The sequence below is a fragment of the Ambystoma mexicanum genome, chromosome 3p, assembly GCF_040938575.1.
Source record: "Ambystoma mexicanum isolate Mex_15411 chromosome 3p, UKY_AmexF1_1, whole genome shotgun sequence".
NCBI classification, from domain to species: Eukaryota; Metazoa; Chordata; class Amphibia; order Caudata; family Ambystomatidae; genus Ambystoma; species Ambystoma mexicanum.
This window is the reverse complement of record NC_090925.1, coordinates 815,004,114-815,029,731: the sequence shown is the minus strand read 5'-3', so window position 1 is coordinate 815,029,731 and position 25,618 is coordinate 815,004,114. Positions and strand designations below refer to the sequence as shown.

The following is a 25,618-nucleotide window of genomic DNA, read 5'->3' as shown; positions in this document are numbered from 1 at the left end:
TTAGCATGGCCATGAGAAGTCATTTCACTGTTAGCAGCTGCATTCATATCCATACATTTTTAGTTAATTGAAATCGTGATGTGGAGTTAGCACTTGCGTGCTAGGGGAGTGATTAGAAGGGAAGTGGTGACATGAGACATTTCATTCTCACAGCAGTCCTTAAGTGTGACGTTTCAGAAATGAAGGCAAGAGGTAGCTGCTTGTAATATTGAAGCTTCACCAGAATAGTCTCATTCGAAATGTGGAAAGATGTTAGGTTCCCCCACACAAGGAAGTTTGCACCTTCCTCACAGCCTCTGACGTTAGCGCCTCTCCCAACATTTGAAGTGTTAGTCCCCTTTCCCCCCTGACATTTTAGCCTAGGTGCACCTCTGATGCCATGAACCCACCCCTTAATGAAGTGGCCCCCAGGGCGGCTACATTTAGGGGTGGTGCTGAACACACACTCACAAAAAACACTTTCACCCATGCATTCATCCACCAGTTACACAACTCCATACATGCATGTATACATAAAACCAAACACAGCATTGACACAAACACCAACATGCATGCATGCATGCATTCATACATACACATATACATACTAATTTAATTTAAATACACATATACACTTTTAATTTAAAATAAAAAAAACACTTACCTTACCTCCATGCACCCTTAAAAAGCATCCATGCAGCTGACACGTAGACATGCTGCCTGACAAGAGAGAACTCCTCTCTTATCCGTCAGCGTGATCACGCTGACAACATGCACACACTGGCTGACAGGAGAGGAGTCCTCTGCTATCAGTCAGCGCGGTCACACTGAGCAATGTGAACACACTGACAGACAGGAGAGGAGTCCTCTCCCATCATTTAGCGTGGTCACGCTGAGCAACATGAACACACTGACTGACAAGAGAACTCCTCTCCCATCATTCAGCATGGTCACGCTGAGCAACGTGAACACACTGACAAGGGAGAACTCCTCTCCAATCAGTCAGCATGGTCATGCTGAGCAATGTGAACACACTGACTGACAAGAGAGAACTCCTCGCCCATCAGTCAGCGTGGTCATGCTAAGCAACGTGAACACACTGACTGACAAGAGAGAACTCCTCTCCCATCAGTCAGCGTGGTAACGCTGAGCAACGTGAACACACTGACTGACAAGAGAGAACTCCTCTCCCATCAGTCAGCGTGGTCATGCTAAGCAACGTGAACACACTGATTCACAAGAGAAAACTCCTCTCCCATCAGTCAGCGTGATCACGCTGACAACATGAACACACTGATTGACAAGAGAGAACTCCTCTCCTGTCAGTTAGCCTGGTCACACTGAGCAACGTGAACACACTGACTGACAACAGAGAACTCCTCACCCATCAGCGTGATCACGCTAAGCAACGTGAACACACTGACTGACAAGAGAGAACTCCTCTCCCATCAGTCAGCGTGATCACGCTGAGCAACATGAACACATTGACTGACAAGAGAAATCCTCTCCCATCATTTAGTGTAGTCACGCTGAGCAACGTGAACACACTGACAGACAGGAGAGGAGTCCTCTCCCATCATTCAGCATGGTCACGCTGAGCAACGTGAACACACTGACAAGGGAGAACTCCTCTCCAATCATTCAGCGTGGTCACGCTGAGCAACGTGAACACACTGACTGACAAGAGAGAACTCCTCGCCCATCAGTCAGCGTGGTCATGCTAAGCAACGTGAACACACTGACTGACAAGAGAGAACTCCTCTCCCATCAGTCAGCGTGGTCATGCTAAGCAACGTGAACACACTGACTGACAAGAGAGAACTCCTCTCCCATCAGTCAGCATGATCACGCTGACAACATGAACACACTGATTGACAAGAGAGAACTCCTCTCCTGTCAGTCAGCCTGGTCATAATCAGCAACGTGAACACAGACTGACAACAGAGAACTCCTCTCCCATCAGTCAGCGTGATCACGCCAAGCAACATGAACACACTGACTGGCAACAGAGAACTCCTCTCCCATCAGTCAGCATGATCACGCTAAGCAACGTGAACACACTGACTTACAACAGAAAACTCCTCTCCCATCTGTCAGCGTGGTCATGCTGAGCAACTTGAACACACTGACTGACAGGAGAGGAGTCCTCTCTTGTCATTCAGCATGTCCACGTTTTCAGCTGAATGATGGGAGGCAGCAGAGCTCACTTCTGAGCCCTGCTGACTCCCATTATTTTGCTGTTTGTTGCAGAGCCAAACGGCTTCACAACAAACAGCAAAATCATTGCAGGTGCAGCATAGTCCCTGTGTGAATAAAGGACATGGGAGACTGTGCTGCCTTCCACTTAGGAGAGGGGGCCGAGAGGCCCCCAAACAAGCGTGAGGCCCGGGGCAGTTTGCCCCCTCACCCCCCGGACCCACCTCGTGACGGCCCTTTTTGCAGCCTAGGAAAATAGTTAAATGTGGAAATTCACAGACCGCTGAACACGAAGGGAAAAAAGCACAAGAAATCCAATCAAACACTTTACCTTGTACATGTACACACTGGCTGACAGGAGAGGAGTCCTCTCCCATCATTTAGCGTGGTCACGCTGAGCAACATGAACATACTGACAAGAGAGAACTCCTCTCCTGTCAGTCAGCGTGGTCACACTGAGCAACATGAACACACTGACTGACAACCGAGAGCTCCTCTCCCAACAGTCAGCATGATCATGCTAAGCAACGTGAACACACTGACTGACAAGAGAGAACTCCTCTCCCATCAGTCAGCGTGATCACGCTGACAACATGAACACACTGACTGACAAGAGAGAACTCCTCTCCCATCAGTCAGTGTGATCACGCTGACAACATGAACACACTGATTGACAAGAGAGAACTCCTCTCCTGTCAGTCAGCGTGGTCACACTGAACAACGTGAACACACTGCCTGACAACAGAGAACTCCTCTCCTGTCAGTCAGCGTGGTCACACTGAGCAACGTGAACACACTGACAACAGAGAACTCCTCTCCCATCAGTGTGATCACGCTAAGCAATGTGAACACACTGACTGACAAGAGAGAACTCCTCTCCCATCAGTCAGTGTGATCACGCTGACAACATGAACACACTGATTGACAATAGAGAACTCCTTTCCTGTCAGTCAGCGTGGTCACACTGAGCAACGTGAACACACTGACTGACAAGAGAGAACTCCTCTTCTGTCAGTCAGCGTGGTCACAATGAGCAACATGAACACACTGACTGACAAGAGAGAACGCCTCTACCATCAGTCAGCGTGATCACGCTGACAACATGAACACACTGATTGACAATAGAGAACTCCTCTCCTGTCAGTCAGCATGGTCACAATGAGCAACGTGAACACAGACTGACAACAGAGAACTCCTCTCCCATCAGTCAGCGTGATCACGCCAAGCAACATGAACACACTGACTGACAGGAGAGGAGTCCTCTCTTGTCATTCAGCATGTCCACGTTTTCAGCTGAATGATGGGGGCAGCAGAGCACACTTCTGAGCCCTGCTGACTCCCATTATTTTGCTGTTTGTTGCAGAGCCAAACGGCTTCACAACAAACAGCAAAATCATTGCAGGTGCAGCACAGTCCCCGTGTGAATAAAGGACACGGGAGACTGTGCTGCCTTCCACTTAGGAGAGGGGGCCGAGAGGCCCCCAAACAAGCGCGAGGCCCGGGGCAGTTTGCCTCCCCCCCACCCCCCGGACCCACCTCGTGACGGCCCTTTTTGCAGCCTAGGAAAATAGTTAAATGTGGAAATTCACAGACCGATGAACACGAAGGGAAAAAAGCACAAGAAATCCAAACAAACACTTTACCTTTCGAGCGGGAAACAGAATCTTTGCAGTTGCTTGAAACAGCAAATATTCTGCACAGTAAGACTTGAATACAGTGGAGCACGCCGACTCATGCTTGCAGATGCAAAATGGCAATGAGTCCTTTGTCCCTTTTTAAAGACTTAGGGCCCACATTTAAGCAAATATGACATCAATTAAAATCTGACCAATACCTAAAGAGAGCCCAAGTTTGGAAAGCAACATAATGAGAGAATAAATTCATCCGGACAGGCGGCACAAGACATACAATGGAACAACCAATACTGAGTCGATTTAGGAAATTTCCCAGCACCCCTGCCCCATAAAAGAAGGTGTAAAATGACAGTCAAAGGAGAATACTTGGACGAAGAAGCAGAGGTGCTTTCATCAGTATCCCCCCCATTATTTTGTGGCCAAAAATCCAGCAGCCGAAAATGCAGACGTTTTGAACTGCAAATTTCAACACATTTATATGTGCAGGGTTGGTTAGGGTAACAGATATTGTTATGAGAGTGTGGGGAGGCTGTTGGGGTCTCCACCCGCATATGAGTGTGTTGAAATGTGCGGAAAAATAAATATTCTCTATTTTTGGCTGCAGGATCTTTTATTCCAGAAAATCACATAAATCCCTTTCATCTGCTCCCTGGATACACGGAGAGAATGCTATTGTGAAGAGGTAGTATATTTGTTAACTACTGTGCAACATTTACTATGGTGAGGAAATACCAGAGGTTCAACAAGAGGAACTGGAGCCATGTTAAAAGAGAACCCAGGGACAGGTTCTATCCACAGAACCTGATGCAAGAGGGAAGGCCTGAAGGCGAGCTGCTTCCCTGGTGAATATGAGTAGAAGAACCCCCATGAATATCCACTGTCTAAAAAGAACAGTGAATTAAGAGGGAGAGGTACCCGTTACTGTAAAGAATGTTGTGTTGAGTGAATCCACGGTTGTGGGGAGACCTGATAGAAGTGAGAGGAAATTCAAGCTTGTGAAGAGACCGAACAGAGGGTTGAGAGAAGCCCAGGTCACTGAGAGACCTGTGAAGGTTGTGTTGAAGAAACAAGAGGCCACGTGGAAGTCTAATACATTTGTTTGGACCATAGATCCTGGTGAAGGAAGAGCCAGGAGTAACCCCAGGAGGAGACTGCCCAGGAAAGCATTTGCTGTATATTTGTTTCTAGAATATGAATTGATTACTATGGTTAGAATTATGAACACTTATTGGCCATACTTGGAAAACTCTTTTTTTTAAGCAGCGTTAGCCTGGAGGCTAGAGGACTTGTAAAGGATAGTCCTGAACATTCTGTTGGCCATCACCTTTTGAACTTTGTTAGAGTAGGGCCTCCCTGGCGAGACAGAGATATATGAGAAAAGGTTCAAGACTTGGATGTTACACAATCTGTACACCCTGAGGTACAGGGAACATTAAGAGAATCTCACTTTAAGGTATTCCATCCTTGACACTTATTTATCAAAGATGTCTTTATTATTTCAAGAACAATCCCCTCATACGCATAGGCTTTCATCCAACCCACGACTTGCCATTGTGAATCCTAATCATACATCTTTGAACACAAGTTGTACTGTATGTTGTGTCATTGCTCAACATTTCTGCACCACATTCCTATTGATCTGAAGTGGGTGTTCCGGTTCTGTTTATTGACCCAGAAATGTATTTAGTTATGAGGGCCTCAGCCCCCCCAGACCGCACTATAACAATTTATGGGTCAAGTTCCTTCCTAGAATTGGGCATCCCCAATTATTTGAGAGCAATGTCAGGCCTTCATTACGAAAACTATGCCACTGTTTGATTTGGTCCAGGAGGTGAAAGCACCAGGATTTTTCAAATTGAGATACAGGGTAACCGTAGTGCATGATGGCTCTTCTACAGTTATTTTTGTATATTCATTCCCTTACTTTTGGAACTTAATAAACTTCAAGCTGATGCTCCCAGATTTTGGGGGTGGGTGGGATTGGGAATACTAATGTTTGCAGATGATGTGATCGGAATCTCCAATACCACTATTGCTTTGGAAAAAACAGTTAACTTTATTTCATTGGGTTGGTTGCTCAAAGAGCTTGCCCATAAATAGTACCAAGACCAAGTGTATCACGCACTGAGGAATTAAGAAACCAAAACTAAACGTTGATATTGGTCATCTAGGAGAAAGGCTCCACAAGGTGAACCATTTTGATTACCTTGGTGTCCACTTGTGCAGCCCAGGGAAGTGGACGTCCCGGGTTCAAAATGGCTCCCAAAAATCTCTGCATAGTTTTTCCAAGCACATATGGGGCCAGCGATTCAAGCAGCAATCACGATTTTCAAAGCTCTGGTCCTCATTGCTGAACCCTTTCTTGCCAAAGCATCATTGCTGACCCCTTTCTTGCAAAAGCATCAGGCTATGAAGACCTGTCCCTTTTGGAAAGCTCAGGAAATCCAGACACTGAGGCCTCCCTTATGTTTGCCATATAGCACACCTAGTATCGCATTGAGGTCAAAGCTTTGCATCTGGGGTGCCAAAGATGAGGGTCGATTGAGGCCATTGCTATAAAAGCCCAGGTTCTGATGTTCTCCCTCCTTGGTCAATATCAAAAGGGTATCTGTCCACATTTTGTCACTGCACAGTGCTAAGAACATGCTGTGGAAAGGTATATTAAATAGATATCATGTGAGATGAACATCCCCTCTATTTGGGATAATCCACAGCGGATTTCCGCCACAGCTAAAGTACTGCTGAAAGCGGCCTTTAAAGAATGGGATACTGCATTGAAGTCACTCTGGTAGTTTATTGTCTCGTTAACGTGAAATCAAAGTAAAGTGAAGGGACGACAGTCTGAAGACTGAATAGTGCCATTTTATCTGAAAGTACTATTTGTTCAAGTGAGACTAGGTGCCCTACTGCTTGCTCACTTCACCTCCAACTGATCGTCAGGTCAGCCCAATTTAGAAGTTCTGTCTCTTTCGTGAGGGCCCTAAGGAGGATCTGTTGCAGTTCTCATTGTTTTGGTCCACCTTCTCGAGCATTAGAAGAAAGTGACTGAAACCGACATTTGTGTCTAAAGGAAGACAAACTTCATCTGAAGCATTCCAATGGGGTAGATCCGGCGACAATGATTTTATCACTTTTGAATTGCTGTATATAATGCTTTTCTCTGGATTTTAGGAATTGTATTTATTGCTGGATTCTTGTTTGGGCTGTTATTTTACATACACAAATAGCATTAAGAGAAGTATAGGGATCAATGATAGAGAAATGTAATAACAATTAAGTCATGATTGTATACTATAATGACAGGCAATTTGTGTAGTAATGATGGATTTATGTTTGATTTATTTGTGTTGTGGAATTTAATTTTCAAAAAAATCAACATTGCTGACTGACAGTAAAAGGCTATCAAAAGATGTTATTGTGCATAAGTTTTTTTACAAACCAAATTACACTGAATAAAAAATACCTCACAATATTCATTTTAAAATGAGTATGCTGCATATTGTAATATTTATTTTTGTATTTAAGTGAGGCTGTAGTTTGTGAGGGGAATAAGTGGCTGGGTGGATAGGTGTGTAGTTAGCTGGAAGGATAAGGAGAAACCACTGGTTAAGGAACAATATGCAGAATAACAGAGGGGTTTCCACCATGTTTTAGCGGGAAGAAAACTTCATAGAGGTAACACTTAAGAACAAAGAGGAACACTAATATGCTGCCCTTGTTTGTGGCTGTATTATTAGTGTGCTTTATTTACATTATAATCTCGACTATTGGTATACAACATTTATTTGGGTGGTATTTTGAATTAATTTATTATTTGGGGCGCTAAAAACAGCTTTATGGTTGCTGAGTCAATGTGAGCAATATACTGAGTCTTGTCTTTATTCAGCGCTGACTGGAGATGACCATTATACTGATCCTGAGTCATTAGCTTTATGTCTGACCAATTTCTATAACACAAATACCTCATGTGGCAGATGTCACCAGACAATGGAGTCTACGTAAGTCCCTCTTGTATAAATCGTTTGCAAAACATGAGAGGGCTCCTGGTCTTGTTCACCCTCATTTAGTGGGGCCTGTTTTCCTGACCACTCAACTGCTGGCCAGTTTGCCTCTGTGGAAGAGAGTGCCAGCTTCCCCAGATGCACAGGCAAATGCTAAAGAAATCTATCCATACCACACGGGGCAGCGACCGATTGGGGTTGTGTAACTACTTACAAAAACCTAAAATAAATAACAGCAATAAAACGATTCTGTCATACCACTGCAGTTGCCATGACAGCTTGATATTATATGTAATGGAATTACCACTTAAGGTGTCTATTGGTTAATTCACAGATGTGAACCACTGCGGTGAAGACACTGATGTTCACTGAAGACTATTTGACTGACAGGCAGGCGATCAATACCCTATAGGACAAAGGGAATGTGTATAGACATTTTGCCCAAACCACCTTCTCTTCTGGACTCTCTTTGATGCTCCTTAGGGCTCATTCAGCTGTGTGAAAAGCTCATCATATTTTTAATATCATGGATAAAGGTTATATATTTGTAGCATCACTGAATCGTGGTTTAGCAATGCTTTAAACTCTATTTTACCTGACCTGGCCCCTCCCCTGTACACCAGTATCTCAACAAACAGCCAATTAAGAGGTGGCAGAGTAGCAATTATCTATCATGAAAATATAGTGTGCCAAAAACAAATCCTTCCCCTCTTGAGTCTTTTGAAGCCCTTCCGATGGAATCTAGTAAACAGGACAAGCTTGCCCAGAGGTGACTCATGATGTATTGTCCCCCAAGGCCTACCAGTAAATTCCAGGAAACTTTATTGCATTGTTTAATTTATGGTTTGATCAACCAACCTCAAACAACCTCAAATTGGAACCCACTAATGGAAACCTTTGAATCTTTGGCCTTGTCGGCCCTGGTTCAGACAGCCACTCAAATTTATGGCAACACCTTGGATCACATTTTCTGCCTGATTGATCATCAGGTAGTAGTTAAGAAAGGTTGGCCCCTTGGCCTCTCTAACATTGTAGTATAAAGTGCAATCTTCCTATGTTGATTCCCATAAAGAACAATACCAGACAATATATTGGTGCAATGATTCGCCCTTGGAAAGTAGTTACACCATTGGCCCTAACAAACTGCATTTAATTCTCATTATTGAAGCAACGTAAAATGACAGAAACTGATTTCACTGTGACATTAGGTCAATTCAATTACATACTAACAGCAGCCATGCAGTGCATTTATCTTAAGAAATATTTTAAATTATGTATGATTGCCCTACCTCTCCAGTTGTTAAACATGCTATTCTGCCTTCCAAACACTTTGCAACACATTAGCCATACATCTTGTAGGTAAGATTTCCAACTTGAAAAACAATATAGTACTATATGAACTAGAAGTATAAATGAAGATGCCTGGTCAGCCGCACTTATCTAACCTAGCCCTTGTAATACTTCATTACTGACATTTATGACCATAACCAAGCAAGATGTTGCTACACTAATGAAGAATTGAATATCATATTTCTTAAATGTATGTTCTGCAGAAAAGTTAAAATCAGTGGCTAAAAGAATATCCCCGGAATGTGCATGCATGATCAATGATTCACTCTCATTGGGGTCAGTCCATAGAGAGATTTTTAAAAAGCAGAGATTACTTCATAGCTGGAGAAATGAAATCCACATCCTTTGGAACCTTTTGACCACTCTCCCTTTTACCATACTTTGAGAAGATGCTGAGCGAGTAGTGATAGAACATCTTCGGTCTTATGGCAAAAGCAATGATATTTTGCATGCAAATCATGCTGGGTTTCACACAGGGCACCGAAATGGCAATAGCCAGCATTGTAGATGATTTAAGATCAACAACAGACAAAGGCACTTTTGGAGCACTGATCTAAGGTCTATGACACCATCAACCATAAACTACTTTCAACATGTCTACCTTATACTGGTGTTGATGAAACAGCATGAGACTTGATATCATCATTTCTTTCCGGCCGCTCCCAATGTTAAGATAGATTTGTAGAATATGGTCTGCTGGACAGATTTTAGGAGGCCATCCTAGTTATAGTGAACAGGAAACTCTGAGGGGTTAGCCAAACCCCAATCAAGGTAAATGTAACAGTTTATTGAGAGGCCACCCTCAACACAGGGAGTTCCTTCCCTCCCCACTCAAGGTGTCACGCAACAAACTTGTTTAATGGATTATTTTATTCAGCCCTATCTCCAATTCCTCTAATACCCCTTGGATCCCACCCCCTGAGCTACCAATGAGCCAAGAACTAGGCCAGTGTACACGAAATATAAAAATTGTTATTTTTTAATAGATGTAGTCCTGTGCAGTTTCTATTTTCCTGCGTGCTCAAAGGCTAGCCATTTTGTTTTACAAATCTGGACAAATGCATATGCCAATTATGATTTCACCCACACTTTTGATTTGAAATAAATGCAGGGTAATTGAGCAGTTTGTTTTTAGACATCCCCCCAACTTTGGTCTGGGTTGGGAAGTCTGACAGAAACATTCGGATGATTTGGCAATTTGGATTTTAGACCCCCCCCCCCCGCTGAAAAGCCTGCCTGTGTTGGGGAAGCTAGATGGTAATAATTGGGATGATTTCAGAATTAAGGATTTTCAGCCCCACTTAAAGACCTGTGTTAGGGGAAAGTTGGACAAAAAGATTGGACCGATTTAAGAACAGAGACACCCCTCTTTCTTAAAGAAGTCAGGATCAACAGGACAAAAAGGATTACACAATTAAATTAAGTTTTTCAGTGCACACTGGTACGGGAGCTTTGTTAATTTAGAATTTTAACAAAAATCACCCCATAGTGTTCCACCAAATGGGAAATGAATTTAATTAATCTTTTTAGCTAAGTAGGCTAAGAATCTACACAGTTTCTTCCCCCTCCCCCACCCACTATAAAGGGAAAGGATTTAAGGCAAGCAGACTCCCCCACTTTTTGGTTTCCCAGGGCTCAGTTCTACTTACATATAAAGCCTCTGTTTAAGATTCAGGAAAGCCAGCTGCATGTCAGGACACTCTGGAAAGAGAGCAGGGGTCTGGTCACTCCACTCTCAAGGATGGCCTCCGGCTCTCCACCATAGGACCCAGTCAGCTTGTTTAGGCCTTCCTGGAAAGAGACAGCTCCACCCAGATGCACTCTAAGCAATCTCCTTTTGCGTTTCCTTGCAGCTGTCAGATGGTAAGTTTGATAAGCTCTCTTCGATGGTAAATTTCAACAGCTTCTCTCCCTTCTACCAAGTGCATTGCCCCTTATATAGCAGCAATGACACCATCTAGTTTATAATCTTGGGGGAGTACACTCAAGGGTTCCCACAACTAGGATTGGACAGTTACCCTTCTCTCTCCTCCCAAATCCAGCCTCCCTCTACGTATTGGTTTAGGGGTCTGGAGCAGACATATGGCAGCTTTATTTAAAATCGCCATCTTCGTCATTATCTTACATTTTGGCAAAAATCTAGTTATGTTGCAAAACTTCATAATTTTACTCGCAACTGCCATAATATATATATATTCTGATTCAGCTAATCATGGGGAATTAAATAAGACAAAAGCCAGGTCCACGCCGTTTTTCACAGCTGTGTGGCAATTTTCTGCTGTTTTCACAGAACGCATAATCATTTGAAAAATGCAATTCATTCCCCATATTCCTAATTTTACCCTACACCCATTCACCAACTCTCACATTTGGAACGTTTTCAGATCAGCCAGAAACCCATTTTAGATGGCCATTACAGTTCCGTGAGTCCCAGATGGGTGAATTGTATACCTCCACAATCACCTGAAAATTACATTAAAAATGACATATAAATGAAAAATAAATCTGACTTAGGGTTGCTGGGGAAAATGTCTAAACTATAATAGTCCTTTTAAATTAATTGTAAATCTTTATGTTCAGCAAATGGCAATTCTGCTTCATCCAGCCATTTGTCTCTCTGGGACAACCTCTGACCAGAGTTTTTATTAGTCTCTTTGAAGTTGGTTGTTTGCTCTTTGAGTTTCAGCCTCCCTTAATTAGCTCCCCCATCTTCACACCACCTGTCTACATTCTAGGCATGCAAACAATAGGATGCCAGACTTCCAGTTGGGGAGTTCTTTGTGACATGTGTCCGACAGCCTACAAAAGGGTTTGCCTCTGGCCTAAAGAAACTGTTTTTATGGAAACCAATTGGGCTTTTCTTTTCCAATGTTTGGTGGGATTTTAAATGCGAAACATAATATACATTACTTTTTGTCAACACGCACCATGTCTTTTTCAATTTATATGTTGGCAGGGGTACATTTTTCACATTTAAATTGCAAACAGACATGCAAAGCCGTTTTTGTGTCACTATTTACAAATCCTGTTTTTCATGTGAAAGGGACCTTTGAATTCCACTTTCTTTGTGAATTAAAATGCTACTTTTCCTTGGGTAATGACAGGTAGGCCTTTTCACATGGCCCATCAGTTTTCATTTGTGACCACACATGAAAAGCCGTTTTTGTGTCAGTGTGGAACATGCTTTTAATGTGAAGGGGACCTTGGATTTTACTGTTTCCTTTGTTGATTAAAATATGATTATCCTTTGGCAGCGGCAGGTAGGCCTTTTCCACATGGCTCTTCAGTTTTCAGTTGCAGATACATGCAAAGGTGTTTTTGTGTCAGTGTTGAAATATCCTGCTTGTTATGTGAAAGGGATCTTCAGTTTGGGGCATTTGATTGCACCCCACATAAAAGTGGAGCACATTCAAGCCTATTCTCAGGAGAGTGTAAGTGAGGTCAGGGGTCCACACAGTGAAGCACACAATAATTCAATTTAGGCAGGGATAAAAAAAGCAATATTTATTCTAGGCCATTACACGCAGTAAAAAATCAAACTAGCAGGTGATGTTATCATACAGTACTCAATAATAAACATATATACATTCACCATACATTCTTAAAATGCATTAAAATAACTGAACACAGGAGGTAAGTATAATAATGCAGTAAAGATGGACTCAAGTCACAAGTGAATTTCCCTAACTTCAGCAGTCCACTCCATAAGAAGAATGGGGCCTTATGTCACAAGAATGCGTCTTTGGAGGTAAATTCTAATTTTCTCATGTTGGTGAGTTCAAAGAAGATATTCAACAAGGTTATTAAATAAATTGTTTTCTTATCTTTCAGATGATACTACACAGGTTCGATGACCAAAAGGCAGTGGAATAGAATGGTGGGATACAAAGGGACTGGTTCCCAATGTTACCCTACCGAGGACACGAGGAGACAGGAGGAGATAAATGCTTTGTGTTTGCGTTTACTTACACCCTAAATCTGATTTTCTCGGATGACTTGCTGATTTGACTGCGGTTGCTGGAGGTTGGATTTCCCACTGTTGGTTCTAGTGAGAGGTGCCAAGGAGCTGCAGGTGCAAGGATTCTTCTGGTCAGGTCCAGACGCAAGATGCAACCCCTGGTGATGAAGATATGTAAGATTCACTGATGCAGGCCTCATCAGGACACTTCATGGGATGGGAGAAGGTAAGTTCAAGTGACGGCCACCACACACAGATGATGGCAGGCGTCCTTCCAGTCTTGGCTGAAGAGGTTTCTATAGGAGAGGATCCCTTGACTCTGGGAGGCTGGAATTCACAGGGAAGGCGACTTGTACCACAAGCTGGCGACCACTAAAGTTCCAGGTGCAGCCAAAGAATGGTGATAGATCCTGTGAGGTAGCCCACAAGAGGGCTTGTCAGACCAGCGGGTGGCCCAGGGACAGTTCCGAAGTCTCAGGACAGCACAATCCACAAGACCACATTGAGACTAATTGGTCCCACAAGTCCAAGGGCTGAAGCACTGCTCAGGGTCTTCAGAGATCAGGTAGTCCCACAGGGAAAAACATGTTTGGGCACGCTGGGCGACGATATTCTAGCTACGAATAATCTGCATTTATGCGACTTTCACAGCTACACATGAGTGAGTCCGTTTATCTAATTATTTCCTTTCATTTTTGCATTAACACAATGTGCCTTGGCTAACTGAATAGTTTGCCCCATTCTATTCCTCAGTTTTAATAAGATCCCCTTTCTTTTAACCTACAGACAAGGCTAGCTAGATTGGATCCATTGAGCACAATTGTACTGCATTATCTTCAATTGAAGGATTCAGTTATTTCGCGCTAAGAGAAAGACACCTCCTTCCCCTTTCCCCGAATGTGAGTAGTTGCTTTCATCATTTATTTTGTTGTTCCTTGCTTTTTATTCATTTTTTTTATAATAATCATATTTCTATGCCAAATACTACTCAGATCTAAAATGTATTCTTTTTAGCCAGCATCGTCATAACGATGCATGTCATACCTCTGTTACAACGCGAATATGATACATGCCATTTCTCTTTAAAAAACACATAATGAGCGAGTATTGTGCCATACTCACACCTAGCAAATTAATGATCTGTGAATTGGTGCTCACCGGGTGCCCTTTAGAACCTCTGGCCTCATCACAAGTTGGGCTGTATTCCCGGCTGTAATACCGCTGACTGTAATAGCCCTAGCACTGACTGGCCCGATGGTATACCCACCGGATCACGGGTTGGGCCTTAACGGTAAATCCCCATTCCTGATTGGGTCCTTTGGATCCAATGGGGAATTTACGGTGCTAATACTGCAGGCTAATACAGCCAGCTGTAATACCACCGAAAACTGGGATTTTCACCTCCAGAAAAAAAGGTTGAGGTAAAACAGCCGATTTAGCGCCCAACTCGTGATAGGGCCAGCCCTTAAATGCGGCGGTAATACCGTTACCACCGCATTTAAGGGCTACAGCCCAACTCGTGATGATACTCTCTGTGTGTTAACCAGTACGATACTGGACATTGGAAATACCTCTGGAATGTATAGTATGAACAATTACGATGATTTATGTACCTTCTATTTTCTGCATTCACTTCCTTTCATAACGCTATGCATTACACTTTACCATCTGCAATATATTCTTGTTACACTGGACTCTATGGTTATGAAAAACATACATATGGGAATTATTTCTCTTTTTTTCTTGTTCTTTTTCTTTATGTTTATATTTTCCTTAAATGCTCCTCAGTTCAATTAGACTCAAGAAGAAGAGGAAAATACCTCAAAACGCGTCAGCCAAGTATATTGAACTCCTGGATGTTCTCTTTTGCATTATCGTCAATATTCCTATACTTGAAATTCTTTTTTTGATTAAACATCTTTAACCTCTCAAATTGATATTATTATTGAACATAATTGAACGTTTTTGCATGTTTAATTTTGATTGAATTATTGAATGTCTTTGGACAGTATACTATAGGGTGCAGGGGACGGGAGGGTTCCCAATTTGAATTCTCTTATTCCCCTCATTTTGTGTAATATTGGTCTTGTGCCAAGACCATCTTTTCTCCCCTTCCCCTGCACCTTAAAATTCCAGAACATTGATACCTTCACATGAAAAAAATTAGCTTGAAACTATTAGTGTGCACCGACAAATCCACGTTTTTGCCGGGCCAGACACAGGAAGGAATTCCAGGCTTCTTCAGGAGTCTTCTTCAGATTTTCAGTCAGCTATTCATCTACGAGGGATTCTTGGCTCCAATGCCGATCTGAAGAAATGGCTGCAGGAGTCCTCTTCTTATCCAAAGTTCAGCCTGGAAGCAAGTTCGAGCCCTCCAATGGTAAGGAACTGCACCATTCAAACAGCCAGTAGTTGTCTAATCAGGGATAACTATAAGTTTCACTCATTCCCCACATCTAGACTGGCACGATGGATGTGGAATGGAACCAGAAAGTCCCACCCCTTCCTGGGCCACACACACACAAAGGCAGCACTAGCCCGTAAAAGCAGTAGCTTTCCCTAGCAAGTGCATGGCCTTATAATTGGTTTCCTGACCTGGCAAGGCTAGAAGAAGATCAAACCACAACATGGCCAAAGAACAAGCGAACGTCTTGTGGCACAGCCGTTTTAGGGCACTAGCCAAGTTTAGTACCCATATGCGGTAAACGTGCATTTACACACTAGAAATAATCCAAACATGGCAACGATATATCTGCTGCCATCAGCTTGTACTTAGGCACCTATAAAAGTAACCAAAAAAGCTAGGGTGATATAAAAGTATCCCCATTGCACTGCATTGTACGATGATGTGTGTAATGTTAAAAAGTTACACAAATGTAAAAGACAAAAGGGAAACATGGTTTCCCAGTACTGATAGTCTGAAGGACTGAGTGTTCACTGTCCCTATAAGAAACAAGCAACATGCCAGGGGAGTGAAAAGTCAGACAGGGTTCATAAACAAAGCAAAAAGATTGGGGGTCCATAGAAACTATGGAGGGAAAGTTGCCAAAAGAGAATTCTTTCCTAAAACCTAATCCGTAGTTTTCTCATCAGAGTGGAAAGCTCTATTATGGGGTGTCCCACAAGACTCTGCGTTATCCCTTTTACTATTTAACATTCAAGGAATTGCTTGCGGAACTAATAAAGTCTTTTCAGTTGGATTTTGTGAAGTATATAGACGATCCCCAGATAGTTTTAAAGTGTGAGGAGATGACCACAAAACCAATTAAATAGACTCCACTCATTTGGCTATAGATGCCTGAAGCTGCAGGCATCGCCTGAAACTAAAAGGGTCCCAACTGAGACCCTAGTCCTTTTTTGTACAACAATAGACCTTAAACATTCAGCATGGCATCCTTGTTGAGAACTTTGTCTCCATCTGAAATGGTAGGTAACCTGGGAGCACGAATGGGTTCTTCCTTGTGTCTCTGTACCCCCATTGTAGCCATAGTGCACTCATGTTCCTGTCATCTTCGCATCTTGCCAGAGTGCTTCCGCTCCCATCACACTCTGCAAGAGGTTTGGCAGTTTTCCAGTTCGCTCAATTATTGTAATTCTGTACTACAGGGTCCTCCCAAAGAGCAAATAAAGAGCGTTTACAGAATGCAGCGCGCAGCCCGTCTCAGCAGCCAATCTCAGCAGCCAAAGCATCCCGTCATTATCTGACCATAGAGAACCGGATAACATTGAATTCCTTGTGTATAGTCTTTAAACTTCTAACTTCGAAACACCCAGCTTTTCTTGGCTATATTCCTCTGCACTCTCCGCGCTCTTACGGAACAAATCTTCAGGTTTCTCCAGCAGTCCGTCGAGCCCATCTTGGAGGCAGAGCATTTACGGTGTGTGCCTCAGGGTATGGAATATCTTGGAATTTACCAGGATTAATGGACCTTTATGAAAGCATTGAAACCTTTGTTATGTTATTTGGATTTCCGCAGTCTGAAAAATGCATAGCGCCTGAATTCCAGCAATGGTATGTGCAGCCCTTTACAAATGCAAATAAAAAGATAATAGAAAAATACACTGCACTCCCAGATTTCTCGTCCATTTTGACCTTTTCTCTCAGTTTCGCGATTGTGCTCTCTTCCCCTCCCTACCTCAGGCACTGCACATTAGTGCTTCAGTACCAAAGGTTTTTGCAAGCTACATTCAAGCCTAAACAGACCAAGGGCGCTGAGTGCTGTAGAGCTCATTGCTTAGTCGATGCCATTGGGCTTCAAATGTCCTTGGATAGGGAGAAATGTTCATAATCACTCTTTTGTGATTTTTCAGCTTGTGGCTCACCAGTGATCTCAGACCGGATTGTGGGGGGACAGGATGCCAACAATGGGCAGTGGCCTTGGCAGATCAGCCTGCAGCAAAACGGAATCCAGTTATGCGGGGGCTCGCTGATCACTGAAGCATGGGTGCTAATGGCAGCACACTGCTTCCCCAGGTAAGGGTGCAGTGAGTGGGTGATGGTGAAGGGAGACCTTTCCTTGGCACTACCATTGTGGGTGCTCAGTCGATGTCTTTGTTTGTATGATGTATGATTGAACTTTCGGGAACATAGAGTGCATTGGGTCAGAGTGTTGGGACAAGACCATTAATTCATCCAATGACCATAACGAACGACATCTGACTGAAGAAATCCATGTATTATGGATTGCAATTGGGTATTGCATGTTTGTACCATTATCAAAACCACTGAACGATTTTGCTTCTTCTTCTAAACGCACCCGAAATTGAACTTTCCAAATGGTTGCCCTAACAACAGCAAAAATACAGGAGAACTGGTTCTCTGAAATAGTAGTAAAAAATGATTGAAGATTTGTCACGTCTCTTTCATCAAGCAGTCCCCAGTAATAAGGTAGTGAAAGGTTTTGCAATCTGGTCTTCCGAAATGACCTCACTCTAAGAAGAAAATCAAAACTAGACCCAGCAAACCACCTCAGAATGTTTTTCCTGAATATGCTTTGTCTTGTGGAATGAAGCGAATCTTGTGTACACATCACCCCTCCCCACCCCCCCGTAGCATATGCAATCTCTTTATAATGTAATTCCAAAGTTAAACTGCACAGCAAAAAAACTTACAACCTTTACCATCGCAATTACGATGATTTTTCCATTACATAATTAAGTGATTTCCCTGACATTTTCCACACATATTACTATAAATTAAAACAGTAACCCGTTTCCTGAAGAAGATACACAAATGTCAACTGTGGGCCCGAAACATGTCCACATTGTTTGCAGAAAGCTATATACACTGAGAGTATGTAGCATGACATGAGCTAATGATCTGAACACATTTTCTGATGTTTTCACTTTTTCCTAAAAGAATCATTTTTTGCACCTTTCGCAGTCCTGTCCCTTGAAATACCATCATCATCATCGTCAATATTTACTTTATTTCGGCGTTAAGCCATAAAAGTATTTCCCAACAATTATAAAACTTTACACGTATTTCAAGCTAACATCTCATTCATAATGATAACATTAAATCAGGTTAAGTGCAGTGAACCTAGGTCCCAGTTTTACCCCATAAGAAGCTCGATTCATTGCAGGGGTTTCTCAGCATGGGTGAAAGAAAGATCTCAATAAGATTAGGACACCGGTAGCTGTCAGGGTCTTGGCCAGAGTGGGTCAACCCACTATCCTTTTCCCCAATGGGACAGCATTTGCCCCCGAGAGCACAGGGCACTGTTGCATGGTTTCCATAGGATGGACACTAATTTCTATTGCTATGTATTCCGGGCGGTGACATCTCCTGTCAAAGCTCAATATGGTCTTAGCAGCCTGGGTCTTTAAAATCAATTCTAACAAAGTCATGGGCATTTCCCCCCCTGGTGGGAGATCCTGGTGCAGCTTGCAATTTGCTCCCGGGTTATAAATAGGCATCCCCATACTAAACAAACCCAGTGAGTGCATTTGTTTAGGAGTGCTTCCCTATGCTCATACTGGTTTAGGGCCAATTTGGGGACCTTACGTACATATATTGACCCCCTTGCCCGAACTGCTGTAGGCCTGCTGGATTTGGCAAAGGGGGCCACTGAAACACAACCCATCCTACTTGCTGCCCTGTCAAATCGAGCCTTTGCCTTGGATACGCCATCTGCCTTTGGGGTAGAAATCTTCGTCAATATAGGGAGGCTAATATATTGTGTGCTCTCTGGAGAATCGCAGCCACTTAGGTCCACTGTGGATGGTGACCCTTTACCAGCTGGACCTCTTATGATGTTCATACTTACTTTGTTTCCACTAGCAAGGTCCCTCCCACCCAAGGTGGCTCTGGAGTTATTAGGGCTATTTGTTGGCGGGTGAAATCCTACTTCCTGCGCTATCTTTTGGGCCCTTTTTCCACCCTTTTTCTAGGCTATGTTGCAGACCCTCCTTATCCGCACCCTTCCCGACTTCTTCAAACAAGGACAGAACTAAGTTCTTTAGGTTCAGGAGTTCAGATAGAATAAAGCTACATTGGCACTCTTTAGTCTCTAGGCCACTGGTCTGGTCAAGAATGTGCTTTGTTAATTGCTCTCATCGGGCGCGAGGGGTGGACTAAATGTGCTGCTGTCCGACACTACATCACCAGCTACGCCAGCTGGTGTAGCCAGAACATCCACTCAGCCACATTTCCACTATTTTCAATCGGGCAGTTTTCTCCACCCGTTGATGCCCCCTTGTGAGGGCCGAAGATTTGATTGATGAACGCCAGAGACTCGTCGGTACTGAATATCTTACGCATATTTATACATCCCCCCTGACATTTTGCAGTGGTCTTAGTAATAACGGGAGATTCATAACACTCCAGCAAGCACTGGCTGGGGGGTTAGTTTGTCGAGAGCTGCCGGAAGCGTATTAATATGCATAGAAATGTCAATATCGGGAGCATCAACTTTCCCTGTGGCCACGGTCGTACAGTATTCAAGGGTGCCGGCGGGCTACTGCAGGGCCCCCCAGGGCCTGGTTGATCAGCAAGAATCTTTGTCCTACCATCAGTAGGCCAATGTCCCGTATGGCACACAGAGTCCAAACCTTCATTTTGAGGGCATGTGAGTTTATCAGCTGTAATAGAATACTTCGTATTTTGAACATTATTTACCCCCGCCCCCGTCTACCCCTCCAATGGTTCAATGGTCCAGACTGACAGGGGCATCGAATGAACCAAGGAACTGATGAATCTCGCTGATAAGTGGACTTCCCCAACAGACCTTCCAGGATTATTAGGGTTGGTCTCAGCGACACATGGCGAGGACGTTATAGTTAATAATGGCATGTTCCTTTTTACAAGCAACATTTTCCATTTGGATATTTGTGCGGGCGCAGGTGTGGGTGCAGGACCAGGAGTAGGTATTGGAGTCAAGATGGGGTTTGACATTGCGAAGAACACACCCGAATGCAAAGGTGCCCTTGTTAAAATAAATAAACTAAGGGTTTGGAATCCACTGATCAGGACCGTTTTCCAATCGAGGCCAAGAGCTTGTTTGTAATGACTGTAATGTCTGTGTGTATCCGCTTGGGGGTATAGAAGCCCCCTTCCCCTTCTTGGCTCTTAGTTCTCACCTGTTCCCGTGCCAGCCACGCACCATCACTGCCGCTGACCCCCAGCCGCTTCCGTGCGTCATGCGAGACTCCAGGAAACCACTAATCATCTCCTCTGGCACCTCAGCTGGTGCAGGTATCAGTGAATTCAATAAAACGGGCGCTGCTTTCCTGCTTTCCTGACTGCAGGCTGAGGAGAGCTTCAATTGCAACGTCTTCTGGATGGTCAGGGATGTTCCTGCTAACACCCCTGCCCTTTGCCCTGGCAGGAGTTGGGTGCAGGTTTAAAGGTCCTTCTAGGGGGGGAGGGGCTCCAGAAGTACAGCAAACTGCCGCTCTTCTAGTCGCTACTTGCAATAATGCGGTACAAGGATTACAGAGTAGGGTGTTAGAGGGCTTGCAAGAATCCACTTTTTACCTTTTCACCTTTTACTTCGTCTTCCAGGATCCCAACGTGATGCAAAATGCAGCTCCCAAGCTGCACTGCAGGGGTCCACTTCCACTTTTGGGCAAAAAGCAATTTTCACTTTCAATTCCCTCCCTAACTAACTAAATACGTTTTTGTATAGCGCAACACTCTCCCAAAGGTCTCAGGGCGCTCACATGGACAAAACAACAGATAAACAAATAACTCTGTATGGAGAGGGGGGTTGAGAGCTCCCCTTCCTAACATGATGCAGTTAGCAGTACCCAAGGCTCCCGAAGCTGTGCTGTCAGAAACCAATAGGGCTGAGCAATGAGGACGGGAGTTAAACTGGACCAAGCGAAAACATCAGAAGCAGGGAGGCAGGGAAGCAGAGGGAACAGCGGAACCAGCCGCCTTGCTGCGCGCCCCACTCAATAATTGTATTTGAGAGCAAAGTGCAGGTGAGGCAGCCCTTGATATACCAGTGTTGTTACAATGACACCTAATTATGAGCTAGGATTGCATGTTGTATTTACGGCATGGATTTTTTACTCCACATAGTATTTTGTAGGCACTCATGAAAAACAGGCATCAATTTCAGACCTGGCTGTGCAGGCTTTGTCTCCTTACTTACCCACCATCACCTTCTTTGAGATTGTGTTAATCTCTGTCACTTCTAATCTTCTGACCACTCTTCAAAATCATTGGGTCTCTGCGCCTACTCATCTAGCCGGCCAGACCCTGAATCTTATTTTTTCTGTCCCTGTTACAATGAACTCTGGTTATAAAATATTTTAACCTAGAGAGATCACAAGGCAGTTTGGTTTTCTTTACATATTTCTTCATCAGATACATATAGTGCAACCTCTAACTATCCCTGCCACAGGGAACTTCCACCTTTCAGTTTCTGTAAAGATTTTCTGATTGGATTTCCAACACAGTGAGTAAAGATATTCCCTATCTGTTAAAGATAGCCCCCCTCTTTACATAAGACAAGTGCTTCACTCCCGAAGTAAATGAGCTAAAACAATAAAATAGGATTATGGAAAGGATACAGAACAAATGGCATGATGAAAAATCCAAACTATAAATTGATGTACACTTTGGCAAGCGTAAATCCTACCAAACAAATCAAATAAACAAAAAAAACAATAGTACCTCGAACTAGACAATTGTGATTTCATCCATAAAATAAATGTTCCCTATTTCTAAATAACGTCCTACTTTTGTAGCACTCTCTATAGATGCCCCCTCCAGGAGCTACCAGAGTCTACTGCTATCTTCTTCTCTGAAAAACGTCAGAAATACACTACGCTAATGGTTAGAAATTATAATCTGCTGTTGACTGCTCACTATTCTATCAGCAATCCAGCACTTGCTGACCCAAATAAAGAATGTCTTTCTATTGGACTTAAGACCAATACAAATACTTAAAAAACCTTCCAAGTTTACTTTCTTTCATCACAGCAATCATATATTGTTCCCTTGCGAGGAGGTTTCAATCCCATTCAAATAGGCCTAAAAATTGTCCCTTATAAAAATAAACTACTCTAAATCCTGACTACTATCCAATATTAATCTTATTTTGTTTCTTCCTATTTTGGACAAGGTGACACAAAAGATAGTCACTTGGGACATGTGCGGATGGGCCTTCAATCACCTTAACCCAAACAGGCCCACCACTTAAGAAGTGAGCACACAGTTTTACATAAAACAAGTTTATTGTACAATGTTCTGGGGAGCAGTTAGATGGTGTTGCAGGACCAAACTAGCACAACTCTCAATGAACCACATCAGTATACATCTTTCATAGAGTTTTGCAACAGTTAAAACATTCCCAAAATACTTTATTGCAATCCACCCCCAACCATGATTGGACAAAACCCTCTTCAAAGAAATACCATCTTTTCCCAATGCCTATGTTTTCATTAACCAGGTTTATCTCAATAATTATCTTCAGATTATATTCATAAAACACCTCTTCTTATGATTCATCCGTAGTAAGTCATGATGACAACACATGGTTAAACATTGGTATTGAAAACATAATTCATTACTAACAATAACGGGCCTAAGCGATGTAAACCCTAACTCTTGATTTGCGCATGGCTCGCATGGACATTCTCCATGATATCAGGAGGGTGGTTGAATGATTTCTCTTTGTTTGTGATGCTATCTCATTTCCCAGGTCACCATTCCATTGGAACTTTCTAATATACAAAAAAAACACTTTATCACACAATTGAAACTCCTAAATAGTTTAAAACACTAGCTTACCCCACATTTTAATACTGACCAAAAAAAAAAAATAAACTCCTTTGGTCACGCTCTCAAGCAGCAGGAGATTATATTTACTATCTATGAGACTTATCAGACCATAAAATCTCAAGGCTATTTCTGCAGCTGCTGACCGCGAAGGTTGAAATTACTCATTCACATACCTGGCAAGGTTAGTTTAAAAGTCAAAATGCATTTTGCAAGAGAGCCCCAACGACTGTGTTTTGATTCAGTGTGAAAAGGCCAGTTACATTAAGATTAATTGGTTCACTTTATTTTATATTATTGTGCATGTACGTTTTTATATTTGGTGGATTTAATACTTTATCTTTCTGACTATTTGCATGCTAATATGTATCAGTTCTGAGCAAAAAGTAACACTAAAAGTAACATATCTCATTCACAATTAACTACACTTGATACATATGAAATTGCAATATCGCGCTCAGTTCGTTGCACCCCCATTCATCAATATGGGGCGCCTAACATGATGCCTTCATAATGATAGGTATCGTTCCTGACCACCCCAACATTCCCCCCTTTAGTTAATACTTTATATAACAAATCATAATCATCTTCTTGGGGAACATCCCTACAACCATCTCTCACACTGGTCTCAATAAGGGCATACTCCTCCAGCAAACAAACCCAACTTGTCCCCCCACCATTCTGTCAATCTACCTGCTGCCCCACACAAGCATGCCAATTTGGTGGAGGACACAAGATACTCAGCCTCAGTCTCCATGATCAATTTCAGTTTATGCAAGGCAGTAAGAGGTTTGGTGAGAGTACAGTTTTTTGCTGGTATCGATCGGGAATGTCCGCTAAAGCTTTTGATTATGCTGCTGAAAGGTAGTTCGATTTTCTACTACATTGCAGTTGTTCATGATTCTTGTCATCAAACATAGTCTTTTTGCCCATATAAGGTGATGAAAAGATGCAAGGGGCAGAGGGGACAAAGGGGGCAGAGAGGTAATCTCGGGCATTGGATGGGGCAAAAATGTTCTACGGGGATCATGAGGATGGGCACATGAAGGGTAGAGAGATTGCACACACCTTGCCAGGCTGGAGGCAAATTCCTGTATGGATATGGTCCACAGGTCCCGAAATTATCCAAAAGAGCAGCAGCACCTCAGCCAGATCTGTGATGCAAAGCGTGTGACTGCAGTTCCTATTTGTGCCAATAGACACCATACCATAGCCCTTAAAACACAGAGAAAAATTAGTGTCTGTATCTTAACAGGTTTTCCTGGCTCCTTCAGCTATGCCAGATACTGCAAATGATTTCTCCATACATTCATACACTCTTGATTGATTTGTGCCACCCCTTCTTCTGAGAATCCCCTTATTCCTCCAGCTCTGCAACTTTTCACCCCTTGCTTCCATCATTTTTTTAGAAATAATAGCTCCTTCCAAGGTCAATTGAACTCTTTGAACAAACCTAATAGTTTTGTGTTCCGTGTGCTCTGCAATTGGACTCTCAGCATGACTTGGTATGATTGATGCAGTAATTGACTGCCCTTTAAACTGCTCTCAAACCATGAACCGGGCTGGGTGTACTAGACATAGCGCATCTGCTACCTCTACCTCACTCGGGATAAATACTCTAGGAGCGCCAGAAACATGGGTCATGAGAGAGCAGATGTAGCAATATCCAAAAGATCTCTCGCTCCCCAAATGGCTATACCATATATTATCCGCTGCGAAACCATGCGCATTCATTGCAGGATCTAATTCATCCTTGTCATTATCAAAACATTATTTTGGGCATTTCTTTTACTCTTAACCTTTTCTTCTCAAACTTTATAACACTAGACAATTTAAAATTTCTCCTTTTTATACTAGTCGTCATCTTCAGACATGATGACCCAAGGACCAAGAAAATCACAAAAATATTCATTTTTACACAATTTAAAATATTAGACATTCTTTTCCCTATACAAAAAACTATTTAAATTCTAGATCACTTTGCGCACCCCCCTTTACAATGAAACTAACAGTGAATCCTTAGGGCATACTTAGCTAACTTCTATGCCTGCTCCTGCTCCCGTGCAGGTGGGGGGCTGCCAGTATCCCTTTGAGTGTCCCTTAGGTGGATCCAACTCTTGTTGCTCTCCATCTTCATGGCAGTCAGGGTTATACAGATCACTGCGTGCGGCTCATGGAAATGCTGTTCGTTCCAGCGATGCAGGAAGGCACAGGTTTAGATGAGGTCCCCAGGGAGAAGCTGCATCTTGAGCCAATCATCAGTAGTCTC

At 43.0% G+C, this 25,618-nt stretch overlaps 1 protein-coding gene across 1 annotated transcript in view; it reads left to right on the top strand.

Annotated features, from left to right (window-relative positions):
• The first annotated feature begins 8,697 nt into the window (after positions 1 to 8,697).
• The window catches only part of LOC138579984 (serine protease 33-like), a 92,025-nt gene continuing 75,104 nt past the window's right edge, over positions 8,698 to 25,618 (top strand). Inside the window, exons 1-3 of the mRNA XM_069650213.1 lie at positions 8,698 to 8,815; positions 11,064 to 11,082; positions 17,419 to 17,592. Of these exons, the coding sequence (XP_069506314.1) occupies positions 8,698 to 8,815; positions 11,064 to 11,082; positions 17,419 to 17,592 (311 nt within the window). The remainder of the gene's footprint in view (positions 8,816 to 11,063; positions 11,083 to 17,418; positions 17,593 to 25,618) is intronic.